Here is an 18,646-nt window from a genome sequence, read left to right as displayed (position 1 = left end):
ATTTTTTTCCTTGAATAGGTTAAGACAAAACTGAATGTTACAGACATGAAAATGATGTTTAATTTCTTTCAGAAGATCAGTCTTAAAACACACTGAAAATCTTCAGTATCACACAATATCTGTTCACTAACAAAAATATCTTAGCAAATACAACCAAACTGTTGAGTTTGTTTTTTTAAGGGGGTTGATACAGGAGAAGGTGGATGTCAATGTTTAGCCATGCTTTAGTTGTTTGTTTATTATTCACTTGAAAATACATACTAAAAGTAGTATCAAATATTTGAGTTTATACCATGTCATTTGTTTTCACACATACAAAAAGTAGTTTGCATATTTGCTCAGCAATCTAGTGAAAGATCTGAGATTACATATACTCACACAGCTCAATACAGATAGAAGTGCCTCAATCTGCTTCCTAGTAAGAAGCACTGCTCATGCTGGAAATCTCAAAAAATACACAGAAGTTCTTGGATGTTACAGCTAGAAAAAACATTTTTATGGCCTTTCCAAGACAGAGAGTGTTTTTCATTTTTTGAAGAATAAAAGAATTGTTCAAATAAAATCCAAACAGAAGAATGACAACTAGATAATCATTGAGTATGCTGCAACTGCAGTCCAATTAAATGCAGCTCAGTAGTATAGCTACCAAAAAAAAAAAACATGATGAAACTGAATTTAAAAGACTAGCTGGAAGTAATTTGTATTTACTGGTAATAGTAAATGCATAGCTTATAGAATGTTCAAACTTTAGAAATGTACTCTATTCCTCACTTGAAATCAAAGCAATGTGTTTGAGCTGTGAAGGTTTTCACATTATTGTTTCTTACTCAGAAAAATCAGAAATCCTGTGAGTTAATCCCCAAAAGCTAGAGACTGCTTACGTTCACTGTGCCCAATTGCCAAATGCCAGGCTATTGTGACGAAAATCACAGTGAAAAGTAATAAATGCAGCTTCACTAAACACAGTCGGTCCAAACACTTGTTATTTTGTAGGTAGTTCTCTATCATATGGAACCAGATATAGTGGTCACTCAAATGATATTGAGTGCAGTCTCCAGCACTACACAACAGCAACCAGGAACAAAGCAACACCATGTGTCATGAAACATTCAACCTACATTGCCCAGTGACCCCTGAACTTTACTAATGCATTTTCCAGAGGACAGTCACAGCATGCTAATGGTTTACTCTACTTTTGCTTCTTCTCAAACTGCGCTCAATTCCTCCCTTCATATTTGATGTCACTTCTACAAAAAGAAAAAGATTTTAACTTGCATTCTTATGAATGCCTGCGGCAACCCCAGATCTAACTTCCAATAATTTGCATTTGTTATGCTAAGCATATACATCCCCTGAATTATATCTAGTCCCTTTGTGGTCTAATGTAGAATCCCTCTCCTATTGTTCTTGATGTTAGCACTGTAATAACTACTGCTATTGCAATGTTAACAAAAGACTACTAATAATTCAAGTATGGTACGAATTCCCAAGGAATCATCAAGTGAGAAACACAGGTTGAAAAGGTAGCTTCAATTCCATGGACCTATTTTCTAGATTCAACAGTAACAGCTGTAAAAACATCAAAAATTTGAAAACACATGATAGATAGTTTTATTAATAACAATTAATTTAAAACAATGGTGGTATAAATGGCTAGTGATACCATAGTACTACAGCTTAATATCAAATATTTATATCTTCATTTTGTGAGGATTTATTACTCTACTAATTTATTTTTTCAGCTGCAGTATCTAGTTAACATTACCTGTGCTTTTTGCTGATATACCTAAAGATGGCTTTGCCAGTGGTGACACTTCGGCCATTACTATCCAAAATTATTATCTTTATTTTCAAGCTGTTTACGTGGAAAATATCAGTCCTTAAACAGGCAGCTTAAAATCAACTGAATTAAAATGTGAATTAAAATGCCCAACAATGAAAGTCTTCTGACATTCATAGAAGTTTTATGGTCCAAGTATGCATTCCAACAAAGAACCAAAAACTGAAATAATGAAAACAAAAATATGAAGAGATCTTTCCCTTCTCCTGAAAGCTTTTCTGTTACAAGATGCTCACTTTTCGAATGCCCTGTGCAAGAAGAAAGAACATAAACTTTTGGAAGGGCTGTTGGATGCTTCCCAGTAGCTGTGCTGGGAAACATCCCAGCAATATTTTTATAAAAGCAAAAAATAGACTGAGAAAGTAATAATAATACATTAAGATAATACATTCGTATTTTTTTGCAATACATACTTGACAGACACACAAAGTATTTTAAGCAACAGGCAGATGGGAGTTTCAAGGTTAAAGTAGGAAAGAATGCAAAAAATTACTGAAAAAAGTGTGAAAATCACAGGGTTTGTAGAGGGGGCAGTTTTATTAGAGGATTTCTCAATAGAATATAAATTCAATTAACATTATTGATATCATTAAAGATCACAAACCTGACTTTAAATCTAGTAGAAATTAGTTACAATTAGTGGGCCAACTTTGGTTACTTACATTGAAAATCAAAATTTTCAATATTGGAAGAGTCAGATGAAATTTGTTGCCTGGCATAAGGAGCTTCATCCAGTCTAAGATCTTTTCTCAGGAGATTTATTCCCTACTTGGACTGTTCCTCCCTACAACTTATTCCTATTGAGTTAAAATTCTGTTTAAAAATGGTGGGTAAAAAACGTAAACTCAAACCAAAGAAACAACAGAAAAACTCTTCCATGAGATGAGACGAGCAAGGAAACTCTCTTTATGGTGAAGAGAATGAAGACAATTACTGTTCTCTCAAAATAGGAAATTGCAGGCAATGAGTGATCTGGGCAGAAAAAAGAACCCAGATTCTTTCAAGTCACGTAGTAGATGGGTAAGACTTTGAGAGTCAAGGACCACATGCTGATTTTTATCTCCTGAATGTAAAGCAACAAAGGGAGGAACTGCTTGCATTGTTGCATGTGGTACTGTTACCTTCCTTTAATGTATATTTTTGTTACTCATAACCCTTTATAAATCCTTCTGTCCCAGTTACCTGTCATCCAATGCATTTCACCAATACAGCATACTGCAAAACTAAGCCCTTAATAGCTTTTTAGATTGGTCAACTCACTGAAAACAATTGTGTTTTAAAAAGAAGACAGATAGTAATGAAGTGCAAAAAATACAAACATAACTTTTCTCAGAAAACACAGTGATGCCATTTTAATGGGCATTACTACCATGAAGAAAAACTTGATTAGTAATCAGATATTTACTACAAGGGCTCTCCTTTGAAATTTTCAAGAGAGAAAAGTAAACAAAATAATTTTCTTCCCTGAAAGTAAACCAGTCCCTGCCCCCCTCCGAGAAAAAAAGAAAGAAAAAAATAAATTTTTTACTGAGTGATTATCTATTTGTAGAGACTTACTTGAGATAAAGCAGCATCCCGTTGTTCTATTACTGCATTCATTTCCTCAGCTATTATTTTCTTTTTACGTTCTTTGGTCCTGTGTATTCGGTTCAGAATTATAGCTCCATTCTTCAGTATATCTATCCCTGAGTCTGCATTGTTTATTCTGTTCAGTAATTCCTGTAATGTCTACCAACAGCATTATATGTTAGTCAGACATGAAGTTTTAATATATTTTATTTAATATAGGGTTTTAATTAATAGGCACATGTGAATTGTAAATTGACTGAGTGAAGTTATTGAATTTTCATATTGCAGCAAAGATGTACATTATTAGTGTGTCAATTCTTCTTTTTCCCACATCTTAGTTCTTGAAACCCACTCAATTGAACTTAAGCCTCTAAGATATAAGACTGACATCAAGAAATCTCCTCAGAGAATGGCTTACCATGTCATTTTCTTCAGGGTTAATATTTTCTAGCCTAGAAAAAAGGGACACAGAAAGCCTGATCAGTAGCATTTCCTTAGTGCAGCAAAATGAGTTCGCTTTTTAAATCTTTAGAACCTCAAGTAATTTCATTCTACTAGTCTTTAGAGTCAACCATGACACTGAACATATTAAAGTGCCACCTGCTCGACTCCATCTTTCAATAATGCTCCATATCTTCAGCACTGACTTCAGACTGTTAAGTTATTAATGTTTACTGCTATATATGACTACAAGGATCAATTGTTCATATGTGCTTAGATGAAAAAAGTTCCCCAGTGATAGAAATGACTGATGCTTTTATTTTATTTATTTCTGGGCTTACAAGTTTTACATGCTGGGCTTTTTTTTGTTTTGTTTTGTTTTTACTGCACCCCAAATGAAACAGAGCATGACTTTTGTTCATAGGGTTTTTTTCATTTTTAAGTAATTCTTTTTCCACCTCTTTCTTCCAAAATGAGGGAAAAATCCCAAACCAGTTTAAGTAACTTTAAAAATATTTTGATTTTATATCTTGCATAAAATAGGAAGCTAAGTCAATTCTCCGCAAGGCCCTTATTTAATTCTGGAACAAACCTGCCTGCACTTTCCTCCCTTTCTATTTCAACAGAACATATATTGACCTGTCAAATACAAAGATGATACGAGGAATTTAGTCATACAGCATAGAATACTGGCTGTGTAAAAGTAGTAAGTGATAGCACAAAAATCTAATAAATGGGATAGTACACATTTTATTTTACCTAAGGTTACTTAAATGGACAGAGATCTCTCTTCTGGAAAAATGAGCATATTAAAGTTACCTTACCACTCCACTGCTACTTACTTAATGGTGACTTCTACTAAAAGTAGCCTACGATATTTTAAGACAGATACAGTACTATTAAACATCTTCTACACAGCAACACTTCAGCAGTGCTGTGACAGGTACTGCTCCAAAGACATGATTTTAGCTAAAACACATTATTGAACACTTGACAGCACACTACCACAATTTCCATTAGTTTTTGCAGATAACAGTACATAAGGAACAGTAAATCAGCCAGTATAGAAATTTTTAAATTAAAAAGAAATATTTCAGAATATACTATCAGTGTATAACAGCTGTTATATGGCATTCAGAAGCAGTAACTACTTCAACATATTCAATCAGCACCAGAACTAAACAGAATAAAAGTTAACCTTTGTTGGATTGGACTTGTGTTCCTAAAGTAACACAAATAATAAAATAACAAACATAACAGAATCAATTATTATATTATTATAATGAATTCTCAGATCTGGGTCCTTGTTTTAGGTCCTGCTTTAAGATCCTGTTTAAGATCCGGCTTTATGTTTTCACATTGTTCTAAGTACCACTTCATGTGGGACTTAAAAATGGATCTCCAGCTCGTTTGTATTCACAATGAAAAGAACAGTATTTGTCAAAGTAAATTGGCAGGACTGACCCAGCTTCTCCAGAGAACTTCTACACTGCTAAAAGTGTGGGGTCAACAAAATCACCCAGCCAACCAAGAGGCTGGGTAAGCAAGATACCTTAGGGAGAAATGGGAGTGGAAAAAAGAACATTAACTTCTGCCATAAGCATAGCATCAGCATATTACTGCTACAAGGGATCTGTTTGTAGGTATACAAACACCTCCTTAGCTGACAATATTTTATAAAAAGTAGCATCCAGAGTTGTGTATTTGCCCTGTTAAGTCTCCTGTGCTGTGCACAGACAATGAATAAAGACCTCATGATTTTAAACAACAGTAACCAAGGATTCCTCCTCCCCCAGTTCTAAACACATTCTGATAACATTACCCATAGGGCCAACAGGGCTGAAAGAATTTTGGTTGTTACAGTTAAATAATGAAATTAGAACTGCTCCAGTTGCTAATTTAAAGAAAGCATTAAAGCATTTAATAAAGGTTGCAGGCTGTTCAATATTGCACTCTTGTAAAGTTTTCTGATTGGAGTAAATCCAAAGCAGATGGAAAGAGTGACCTGTGCTCTAAAACTTGATAAGTGAGGCACAAGTAGCCAAAGTTCTTTATAAAAACCGCTATGTGCTCCGCGTCTGAGACAGAGAACTTGACCTTTTGAACAACCACCATAAGAAAGGAAGAAACTATCAAGGGTGGTAGCTAGAAAAGAAAGCTGATGATCTCCACAGGGAAATCTCCTAAACTGAGACTGTGAATGGCATCAGGGTATCAGACCTCTCTGCAAAGCATGGGAAAGAACACCCAAGCGGATGACAGCTAGTACAATTGCTGTTCTCTAAATGATAGCAATAAAATATAATAGCTTGGCTTCAAACTATCAGTCAAGGGAGTTACTGGCTCTCCTGGGAACAAGTACTACCTTGGCATTACCAGTGTTTCCAGCGCCTTCTGCAATGACATGCTTTTGAGGAAGATCCTATGCATGTTCTTTGAAAAATGGAGTTTCTTCTCTTTTCTCATACTTTTGCTTAGAACCAAGTCAGTTTTCAAGCACATTAGTGAAGCAGACAGAAGAGCTTGAAGGGAAAACAACTGAAGGTGTTCTGAGTGAATTCATGTGTGTCAAGAACTGCCACCCATGTGTCTGTGGATTCCACTGCAGAAAAAGCAGTAATATTCCAGAAACCCAAGTCATTGACCAAATTTGTTGACCAGAATAATTAATCTTCTGCATTACTTGAGTGCATTAAGATCAAAGATCTTGAGTTTATGCTAACTATTTATATACAGGATCATATGATGTTTGAAGCCATACAAAACTTTACTCTTGGAACATACAGGATTATGCTATTAACTTGTAAATTCTACAGAGTAATGATAAACAAACTATGTGCAGATTATTGAAATTAATTTATATAATATTCTCTGGTCTGAACTATAAAAATACCCAAAAGAAGATGACTGGTTTTCTGTTCAAAAGAAGACTGTTCTTAGTAGAATCAATTAATTAAAACATAATTGCCTCTCATTTAGTTAACTAACAACTGCACCTATTCAGTCTCCTGTCATTGAAAGCTTGTTTCTTTTCATTTCTCCTGATAGACAAGTAAGAGAAATTTCTCAGCCACTCTAGTCTTTGTGGGACTACCCTTTTGGGGACTAACAAAAATGATCACCAAGATCATCCCAAATCAGATGGACAAAGATTGCCTTGTCCATGGAGAAGCAAACTGTAGCTTCAAAGTTGCCTATATCCCAGGAAGAAAGAAACCACTCTTGATAATTTTCTCCTGATCTAGTTCTGTTTAATATAAGATTGCCTATTTCTGTTGTGTTAAGATGTCATGCATAAAAATCTATGAACTATTAATTGTACCGTTATTACCTTACAAACGGCTCCTACACTTAAGATAGGGGAAAAAAACCATATATTTTTGCTGTGTCACCCATATAATTAGTAGAAATTTTGCTGAAGAAAATGTCTAGTGGGCTTAAAGGCTTGATTGATTTCCTATATGTTGCAACTTTTGATTGGCATTCTGGTATTCTGTGTCAAAAGATCCCTATAAAATGTCACATTCATCTTATTCTCCCTCAATAAATCAATACTGAAGATTTTGATTATATTTTTAATTTTTGTGATCAAAATTATTCATCGCCTCTCAGTCTCCAGAGAAAAATACAGTTTTATAAAACAGCTAACAAATTAACCAATAACACAGTAAGACTGGCCCTAGTCTATTTTATTGCACAGATAATAATGTGCTAAGTTTTCCTATAACCACTGTTAAGCAGCTTATGACTGTCACAGACTGACACAACAGCCTTTTTACATGGTGCAGGACATGCATACTTACTCTTTGAGAGACTCTTCTAAACGCTGGACTCGCAGAAATGCTTCATCTCTCTCTTCATTGGCCAACCTAAGCCTTGCCATGACAGCCTCATCACGTTCCCGTTGAGCAGAATAAACTTCTTCCACCAGAGCTGCAAAAGTGTGTTCAACAAACAAGTCTGACAAGGAAAAGCACTATTAGATGCACTTATGTTGGCCTTTGCCACTCCTTCCTAAAATCAACACTTCTCTAATGACCTTGGATTATTCTGCATAAGGTCTATATTGCCTATTAGACACAACACTAAATTGCTGTTAATTGTTACAGTCAATACTTTAAGGTATTAAATAAAGTGACATGTTTTCAAATTCACCCCTATAAAATTTAACAGGGAAAGAAAGTGATTTGCTGGGCATTCTGAATACTTGCTTAATGGAAAAGTAATTCTTAAAGCTCAGATTCATATAAGACACTAGCAAGTTTCTTCTAGGACACAGAGTTAAAAGTCATCATACATTAAAACTACTACCATCAGACTGCTTCCTATCAGGGTGGCACAGTGATATTAAAAATTCTAATATTTTTATAGTCTGGTATCACAAGAGTGGCACAGCTGGCATCTCGCCTTCTCTGCCAAGCCTTTACTTTATTGTGTAATATACTGTTATATTATCTGTTACAGCATACATGGACCTTGGAGCATTAGGTACCAATAAACTAAGATTTACTGTCTATCCTTAGGAGCAAACTAACACCTTCAAGTCATTCCTCATCCTCTGCTTACATTTTTCCCTGTCTCTCCCCTGTCAATATGTCTAACACCATTTCTGGCACACTGCCAGAATCCTTACCTCGACCCTGCCTCCACTAAAATCTTTATTCATACTTTCATCATTTCCCTCTGCAATACTGCAAATCTCTCCTCAAAGTCATCATAAAACCATGCATTCAAAATGTCTAGGGACTTTCTGGATGCTGTAAGACTGCTGTCACTCCAAGACTATATTCTCTCTCACTGGAACCTCAAAAAACTTAATTGAGATCTGAAGGTTCCTGAATTCTCCATCCTCCTTGTCCCTTCTAGTCTGTCAAACTAACGCCACACTATAGTGTTTTGCAAATTTTTATATTTATTTCTCAAGAACTTTTTCTATTAAGGCATTGCTGCTGGCCTTCCTTACTCCCTTCAGAACTATCTGCTCCTCTCTCAACCACTGCTTAAGTCATTACGATCTCAAAGAAAGGCTTCCTCCCTCTTTACTTCCTCCCTTTTACTAAAAGCCTAGAGCTTTTGTCCGTCCATTCTTACCTAAATTGACATTAACTTTTTTGCCTTTGTTATTTTACTTTTACTTCACCTCTGTACATTATTGCACAAAAAATTTCATAGTGAACATATAATGAAACATTATATTGTTCTTCACAGAATGAAGCAGAAACACAGCAGCACATTCTTGTAGCAGCTATATTGCTGGCACAAAATACATTTTATCAGTGCCAAGAAAAAAATGAATCTTCTTGTCCTCAAGCTGGGGAGAAGACTGTCACTGAGGAGTAAGGAAGCATTTTTTGCAGGCCTAGCAAAAGGTTACAGGCTAACAGCACATTACACAAAATCATAAAGAGAAAGGCTAAATGTTACTTGTGAAAGTGCACTCCCTCCCCTCAGAAAAATTCTGCAGAGGAGCTATAAGCCTAGTCACCAGGTCAGAGGTGTAAGAAGTTGTGCCCCAACAACATCAAAAGAAATTCCGCATCAGAAGCACAGATTTTGAAATGTATGCAAAAATTAACAAACACTGATTAAATTCTCTTTAATCCAGAAGAATAGTGAAGATCTATTTGAAGATCTATTTCCCCTGTTTGCAACAAGAAAACTTTGCTTGATGTGGAATGGAAAAACTAAGACAGGAGTAAGGCAGCTGTAACACTGCATTTGCACTGGCTGGTATCCAGCAATAGGTTTGCAGCACTTGCAGGGAAGGCATCTGATATCTGCAAAGGTAGGTGGCTCAGCAAAGGAAAGATAAAAACATAAGAGGTAACCTAGGCTGTGCATTTCAGCTCACCAGACTTCCACTTCAATTGCTGAGATGTGTGATGGCAGGGAAACTAGTGTCAGGGCAATGACTGCCTGAGTAAATTATAGTGCAACTGCTATGTCCTGACTGGATCTGGAATACACATGCAATTTGATTCTGTAATGGTAATTATTACCTATCAGTACCTAAATATATTTTTTGCTATGGTTTCTCCAGTAAATGATGTCAGTTTATCTAGCATCATAACAGAGACACTTCACAGGGAGCCCTTTGCATAAAGCTGCAAGTGGAAACACTATGCAATTTTCACCTTGAAAACAACTGCTACAATGAATTGAAAGTTGTCTAAATGACTGAAGATTTGGCACTTATTACTATTCTGAGGTTAATTATTTTCCAGTCTAGCTAACTTCTTTCTGGCCTGTTCAAGTGCACCACTTGTGTCAGACCTTAGAACATCCTCACCTCATCATGAAATCCCACAATTTGTTGACTCTTGCAATGGATCTTGAACATACATGTACAGGCAGAGCAACTATCTTTTGGCATATCTAAGTCCCTCTCTGCATAAATATGGCCAGTGGTAATAATGAATATAAAGGCTTTTAAAACCCAGATTTTTTCTTTTTTGTCATTAAACCAAAGTAATATACATGTATGAAAGCATTCAGAAAAAAGATATTTTCAAGTTATTTAAGTATCCTGCTTATCTGAAATCTTACCACCCCGGAAGGCAGCTCAGATGCTAATTGCCTTTGAACAGTGAACCCTTCCCCCTTCCAAAAGTCTATTACAAAACACTGTCTTTTAACTATCAGCTATCAAAAGTAGCTTTAATTGAGCAACCTTTTCTTGTTTTCTTATCCTTCCACTAAAGTAAAGCATTAGTGTAAATATCCCACTGACCAGATCCACAAACTGCATTAAAAAAATATTTGGTCATTCTATATCAGTTACAAGTATCTGGCTTTTGGTTCTATTTCTTAAAAGTAATATTGCAAGTCAATTGTTTAATACTAAAATAGAATAGGGTAGGAAAACTGTAGAAAACCATGTGAGATGCTTGCATAGTAATCTAAGTTAAAAAAAAAAGAAGATACTTAGGTATGGCATTTGAATACAACATAGCAATACTGACACTGCCAAAAGAAACTACTTATTTAAAAAATACTTAAAGACCTCATCTAGCTCATTTTAATGGTCTACAGAAGACTAAGTCACCTGATTGCTTCATCAGCTGAAGCTGAATTTAGGTTTGATGTTTTTGTTACCCAATGGGTATACATTTCTGACCCCTATTTAGCATTTTATAAATTCCTTTTTTCCTCCTATAGGGAATGTTATGACAATCACTTGATTGCAGGTAGTCTGAACATTCTCCACTCACAATGAGCTATGGATGAGTCACAAGCAGAAGTTCAGGACTGTAAGGACCACAGCATGCTTGAAATAAGTGAAATGCATACACATTTAGGTCTCAATGCAGCAGCAAAGAAAAACATTTTGCAAAGAAAAACATCTAGGAAAATGAGTATTGTATAAGCTGTCCAGCTAGAATCTATGAAAGAGTGACATGAAATTCCTTCATATTTGAAGGAGTAAACATTATCCAGATCATCTCTGTGCTTCTTCAAAATGTGAGGTGAAAACTGATCGAGAGGAACACCAAGTCATGCTTCTAAATTCCATTCAAGATATAACATATCCAGCAAAACACTAATTCCATACTGCCACACTGACTTGGTGCCTGATCCAAATTAAAAACAGATCCAGCACTTTTTCACCAATTGGTCTGGTCGATATTACAAAGTTTTCCTTAGAGACCTTCTAGTGGCATACCAACCACCCCTACCCCTTCCGTCCTGAAGCCTGACCAAGAAGAAACACTAATTTGTACAGAATTCATATTTCAAGTAAGAAAATGACATACAGAAATGAAGTATGAGAAGTCTAGTATTAAGCTAAAATGAATCGTGTAATTTACTATTTCATATATATACATATATATATATATATATATATATATATAATGGCATTTCAGAGTTAAAATATTTAAATACCAGAGAACTGAATTAAAAAAAAAGGATTATTTTCCCATGCTTGCAAATATTGTAGTATATAAAAGTACAGAACCACTGTTTAGTTGTATAAACTTTATTTTTTAAATAATTTAATAACATCTTTCTCCTCGTAACTAAAACCCTTGTATACTCTAAAAGAGCTCTTTATTTTAAAAGAATCATTATGCTAAACTCATCAATTCTAAAACATTTTTAGTTTTTAGTAAAGAAAACAATTGTAAACAGAGAGCTTTTGTAAGGTAGATAGCTATTACAAAGTTCACTTAGAAAATCAATATAGCATTTTAGCTGGAATTTGCTCATTAAACACCCACAGCTCTAATGCAAATTATGATGGAATGAATAAAGCAAATACATATGCTTCTTTCTTTTTATTAAATGTAAAATCTACTGTTAATTGCATCTGGTATGTCATCTAAACTTTTCTCCTTAACTATTAAATAGAAGCTTTTACAAAAGTCATTAGAGATTCTCTTTCTTTGACTTGTATAAATTTCAATATTTGTTCAGTAAAGGTTCACAGCAGTTAAATTACATTAACAAATATTATTAGCTACTATGTAAGCCAACTAAGTAAAATACTTATATTGCAGGTAAAACAAATCAATGGGTGTTTACAATAATATTTGGATATGTCCATTTTTAAACAAGCTTATCAAATATCATGTAATTCTTAGTCAAATGAGAGAGACTCAAAGTAGATTTTTTTATCCCAAATACTCAAATTTGTTTAGTAAGCTAATTGTTTTCTAATATGGGCAAAAGTAAATATGAAGAAGATGAACCATACCAAGTATGAGTTTACTGAGTCAAAGCAGTGTACATATTTTCTTAGTTGAACCTGATTCTTTTGGCAAACTTATCTCCTATACTTTTTAAACCACCTTTAAAACAGCAGTACTGAGAAGGTGTGCTGGAAATCATTCTAGTTTAAACAGTGTTTCATGATTTTCCAAACATGGAACTTTGGGGGAAGCAAGGAAAGCACAACTCCCTGGATAAAAGTCTGTTTGCTTATTTCCTAGAGGTCATCTGTGTAAATAAAATAAACTGAGTAAGAGAGGCAAAAGACAAAAATGTTGGAACTAAAAACATTTATGGCAGCAGAAATCACTTCACATTACTCATTAAAATTAAATACAGGCCAAATCTTCTCATAGTGATATGAGATCACTATACACAGCACTACTGTATTTCAGAAGATACAGTAAATACTATAACACTACCATAACTGGTTTTCAATATAAGTAAGTTTTACAGATATAATACATTTTATTTAACCCTATGGATGTGTGTTTGTTCTCCTTACAGGAATTCAAACATGTATGTATTTATCATCTACTCAAATTAGAAATCAAAATCCTCTGAAATTTCCTTCTACTAAATTTAATGACTGTGCTCACAACTCCTAAACAAGTCGATCTTATCATAACCAAATTAAGAAAAAAACCCTGCATTGCCATGAAAACCTTTAAAATGTGTTATTAATTGGTCTCTGCTTATACATGTTACAAAATGCAGATAATCCCTAGAAATGTTCAAATTCTAAAGCACTTACAGAGTTCTTATTCAGGTTAATGGCAAACTATCAGGAGCTCCAGGGCTCACTGTCAACTTAAAAATAGTGCTGACATGTTCTATTATGAAACAGACAACTTAAGTTCCCAGCTCTTTTTTGAAAGCTACCATTCATTTACTTTCAGTTATGACGTACAACTGAAAAAATAAAAGTAAAATAGCGATAAGAAGATCATAGGAAAAATACTTAAGAGTTTTCACCACTCTGTACCAGGAGTTATAGACTAAAAGTAATTTACACCTAAATGTGACTTTATAGATAAAGCAATCTGAACAAACACTGATAGAACACTGACTTCTTTATTGCTTTGTGTTTGTTGTATGTATTTAGTGCATAGCATTCATCCGCTCCTACATTTTCAATGCTATAAAAAGAGAGCTCTTAATAAAAGGCTAAAGTTGCTTAGTGGCAGCTCTGCATAGTGTTTTCTTTATGTATTCAGATCATAATTCAATTAAAAAAAATAAAGTGGAAAAGAATAGGAGAGAGTATTATACACAGACCCCAAGGCAGTTCTTGTGAAAGCCAATCCCTGTACAATACTTAAGCCTCTGCCTATAACACGCTAAACACAGCTGACTTCAAAATTCAAACCATAATGCTGTTATACTTTCTTCTTCAGTGGATAATTGCTGATACCTGAATATTTACTTTTAGGGGGGAAATATAAACATTGCATTAAAGTTTGCAAGTTATAATTTGTCATGTAAAAGGAAAGTTTTGTAATGTCCCAAGAAGTAGATCACTGGCAGACCGTTTTATTCCCGAATAAAACCCAATTCTTTATGCTCATCTAGTAATTTTGTGGAAGAAAGGACAGACTACTCATAAAAAAATGCAGAAGAAACTAGCTTGCTTTTTACATACAAAATCCACCGATAAATAGCTTAGCAATTGGCATTTTAATCTATGCCAACTCATCACATATTCTACTTCAAAGAGCTGTATGCAACTTTTTGAAAATCAACAATTCTGACAATCTGAAAGTAAAATCACATTGTTTCAAATTAAGCTGTTAAAAATTAAACCAAGAATTTCTCAGCCACAATGACCCCACCTTGGGGTTATTTTCTGTTCTTTAAATGGATTGTCTACCTTCACATACAGAAGATTCAAATCCTGCAGCTATTTTCAAAATTCTGTTATTTATCAGGAAATATTTTGGAAAGATACTGAGGAAATAGTATTCATAATAAAGCATTTAATAGGACAAACCTCCTAAGAGTTATATAGATTAAATATATAAATAAATTATGCACAGAAAATTGGTTTAGGGAAGTATATGCATTACATTCTTAAACTGAAAAATATAATTCATATTTAGGTTTATAAACATGAGAGTTGGGAACTACTGAGTTCTTTTGGCTAAAGCCCAATATTGGCCTTATTTCAGTTTAATTGGAAGAGGATCTTGAATTCATCTTCTCCATGAGATATCAGGAACCTGGATTTCTGTTTGTACCAAAGGTTAATAAGAAATGTGTCTGCAAAAGTCAAACAGCATTAAATACCAAAAACTGATTATTATTCTGCAGGAGTTGTTCTGTCATTCATAATCTCTCCATGCTCCAACCTTCCACAGCTAATCTTTAATGGATGACATGCAGGAAAGAAAAATAACATCTAAAAAGGGACTCTAAAGTGAGCTTTGAAGAAATGGAAAATACTTTACTTCTGTGCTGAAAGTTATTGCCACCCAAAGTTTATTACTGACAAGATTACTTATTTCCTCTCACCTAATGGATATTAAAGCAAATTAACTCGAAACTAACAGCCACCTGGATATTTGTTTTTACTTTTGCTATTAAATCTATTGCATATGCATGCATATTCAGTAATTATTTTTCTAATTTTAATTTAGAAAACTTCAAATAATGTTCATTAATATTTCCACACCATATTCAAGAATTCCAAAATACCACAAGTGTATATTCACAACATTTTCATAAAAAAAGACGCAAAATAGGGACCTCATTGTAGGTATATTGCTTTAGTTTCCAAGAGACTGAAAGTTGTATGATATACACCACCATGTTAGAAGTACTGCTTTCCTCTTTTTCCACACTTTATTTCCTATCATTACCTTGGTCTTTCAGAGATCATCTACAGAATGCTAATACAGTTTTCAGGCATTAAAAATGGTGTGAAACCCCTAACAGGGCTGCACTCAAGCCTGCTGAGCTGATGTTGATTTAAGAAATATTTTGGAAACATTATTATTAAGATACTGGTATAAAAAAAACCCAACTCATGGAATAGCTGTTGCTACAGAAAGATAGAAGGACAAATATTTTTATTATATTTTTGTTCAGAATTATTCTTAGGCTCAATATATACTCTGATAGCAACAAAAATATTCCAGGAGCTCCAGTTCTAATGCCAGCTATGGGTTATCTTGCTGCAGTAATGGCACTGTGAGAACAGGGCTTAGATATTTTTTCCAGTCTAGAGAAGTTACCACTATGCTCTGTAACTCTCCCTTACACTCAACCACCTCCTTTCTCTAGAAGTTCATATATATAACCCCTGCTTAATTCTTCTTTTAGGAAAAAATGAAGTAACTTACTACATCCATCCAAACTGAGATCTGTTCTCTCAGCTAGTTGTTTTGAAGACTTACTCCTTTGCAATGCCTCCATCTTGATTTTCCTGTCTGTCCTGGGAAGATGCATGCTCCTTCCCCTTTCCACTCCCTCAGGTGGCACCCATTCCCTTTCTGTTCAACATATGAAAGTTCTGCACACCCAAATTTCAGATCTGGCTATTCTGCATACCCACTTCCTACGTACTGCTCCCTTTTTTGCTTACACTATCTTGGTATCTGTTCTTTTACCATGTGCACTTCCCTGTGTTTTCCTGATCTTGTCTCCATCTCTGTTCTTCTTCATGACAGGGAGTGAGAGTAACAGTGCCTTCTGACATTGGGTCAGAATGACACAAAATCCAGCAGAAGAATAATGAATAATCTGCAGGAATTTCTGGTAACTATGTCCATAAGAAACAATAATCTCTAATGCCTAAAAGTCTGAAATCAAAATCTTAAATTCTCTAATTTTCTTTTGCCATAACTAGCTGACATAGAGATAGGGATTCAAGGAAATTTTAAAATAAATTTTCAAGGCTAGCTAGCAAAATTTCAAAATAAAAACATTCTGAAAATAAGTTATTTACTTCACACTGTATTATACTTTTCCTCCATCATGTATATCTTCTGTTTTAATTCTACTTTTTCTTCTTTTCTCATGAAGCATTTCACAAGTTCACCCTTTTATTCTTCAAATTTTCCTTTGAACAATGTAAAAATCATAAACTGACAATCTTTGGATTATTTGTTTCTGTAGACTGTTGTAGTTTATGCCCTTTGTCTTCACTTTTCAATTATTTCCATAGGTTTAGGTAAAACCTATCAATTAGAAAGTTACCTTTTAAAACAGAGTTCTAATATTCCTCAAAGTAGATAACACTTTTATGGTGTACCTTTCTTATGTTCTTTACAATATAATTTTGTGGAGTCACTTACTTATCATAAAGTCAGTACTAAGTAATAATAAAAATGCAAACACCCATATTTACAAGCTTCACTATACCATGTGTTACACACTGCAGTAATTAAACATTAACTAGTAACCTGAAATCACAGCAGCATGTGTACACTCTTCCTCAAAGAACTTAATGCAGGGGGATAAGTTTTTCCTTGAACACACCGTCTGTTCTTTATTAGGTTCTGCTTGTCCATTAGAACTCTCCCCAAGGCTTTTATGAGAGAGACACACACAGGCTTCCACAAATCCAGTTTGGCTCACATAATTCCAGATTTTAAACCATTTATCCAAATTTGGTAACATTCTTAGAACTGTAAGACAGGAAGCAAAAAAAAAAAAAAACTGTGAAATATTAACAATGCTTCCTTTTGGCAAACAGTTTAAGTAGTAGGGAGCCTCTTGCCCTCTCTCTTCAGCATTTAAAGGATTTTATACTTCCTGCGCTCATAAAAGGAGAAAAAAAGGTTATTTTTTTAAAGGTCATTGTTACATTATGAAGCTCTCTTTAAAATTTTAGGTTCTTCCTTTTAAAACAGAGTAAGCATGTTAAATTATCATATCCATATTCATGCCATTCTGTTTTGAAGAGAAAAATATACTTAGGACATCAATAGAAAGTTTAAGTAGTTGTGTAGGAAAACAGCAATTTCCTAACAAGTATTTCAACTGTATCCATAAAAACTAAACTCTCCGTGTTTTGACACACCTTTCTTTCCAGGTTTTAATGAGCAATGAACACCTATATCAAAGAGAATCAAGTACAGAGGTAAACCACTGGGCAAATATCCAGGAACAAGCACAAAACTTCATGTTCAAGCCAAACAACCTGCATTAGCTTTTGGCTGGTGGATATAACAATGACACATAGTGCAGATTTTTCTTTCTTCTGAAAATAACGCAAGCAGTTATGTGAAATTAAATAAGAATAAAAATTCTACCTGTATTTCATTTTTTTCCTAGGATGTTGATTAGATTTGACTTTCTCTTCCCCTACAACAGAAAATCTAGGAACTCTCTTTTCCATCTATAATATTCACACTATACCATATTCTCAGGAGTTTGTTATTAAATGTAATGTCAGCCATCTGCTTTTCAGTTAGAGAGTTTATCATCTGTCCCTGAAGACAGTTACTCCTCCCTTTAATACAAATATTTTGGGGACAACTATTAGTACTATTAATACTCTATGAAGTGTGTGCAATCTATGAGGAAACAGTTTTACCAAGCTTACACTTCCTTTCTTAACAAATGATACAATGAATTTATAAAAGAATTCCTATTAATGTTTTTTAAACATCTTCATGAAATCCTGAGAGTATTTTTCATCTTCTGGGTACATTGTATACACAGTCATCTTTCAATAATAAGAATGCCCAGCTTCATTACATTAGCAGCTTCCACAAGCATAGAATACAAACTGTCTCCATGCTTGTATGTGTATCCAAAGAACAATTAACAATAAATATAAGCACACGTTCACTTTCAGCTATAAACTTAAAAACCTTTCCTTCTGAGAATTCATATAAACTTCATTCACTGGATATATGCCATCATCTGACAAAAATTCATTTCAAAAGAGCAGATTTTTCAAGAACAGCGCAAGTCCCTGGTTGAGGTGAATGTGAGACTATCTCCAAACACGGAGAGGGGGTAGTATTGCTCTGAACCAGCTAAAACAATAAGTGGTATTTGAACTGCTGGTTGAAAGGTAGAGGCACTGGTAATCATTATTTCCCCTTGTTTGTTCAGGACCTTCCAACAAAACAAACA

At 34.4% G+C, this 18,646-nt stretch overlaps 1 protein-coding gene across 19 annotated transcripts in view; it reads right to left on the bottom strand.

Annotated features, from left to right (window-relative positions):
• The window catches only part of MIPOL1 (mirror-image polydactyly 1), a 184,948-nt gene that overhangs the window by 115,031 nt on the left and 51,271 nt on the right, over positions 1–18,646 (bottom strand). For 10 of the 19 annotated variants that reach the window (XM_085582114.1, XM_085582118.1, XM_085582119.1 and 7 more), the window contains 4 exons: positions 16,963–17,187; positions 7,654–7,783; positions 3,828–3,861; positions 3,398–3,568 (listed from right to left, as the gene is read on the bottom strand). In XM_085582114.1, coding sequence (XP_085438240.1) covers positions 3,398–3,568; positions 3,828–3,861; positions 7,654–7,783; positions 16,963–17,187 — 560 coding nt within the window. Of the gene's footprint in view, positions 1–3,397; positions 3,569–3,827; positions 3,862–7,653; positions 7,811–16,962; positions 17,188–18,646 lie in introns of all 19 variants that reach the window. The other 9 variants (XM_085582125.1, XM_021542717.4, XM_085582128.1 and 6 more) reach the window with 3 other exon arrangements.

The sequence above is a fragment of the Lonchura striata genome, chromosome 5 (assembly GCF_050655825.1).
Source record: "Lonchura striata isolate lonStrDom1 chromosome 5, ASM5065582v1, whole genome shotgun sequence".
In the NCBI taxonomy this organism is placed as follows: Eukaryota; Metazoa; Chordata; class Aves; order Passeriformes; family Estrildidae; genus Lonchura; species Lonchura striata.
Note: the sequence above shows the minus strand (reverse complement) of the source record. Positions and strands in the feature narration are given on the sequence as shown.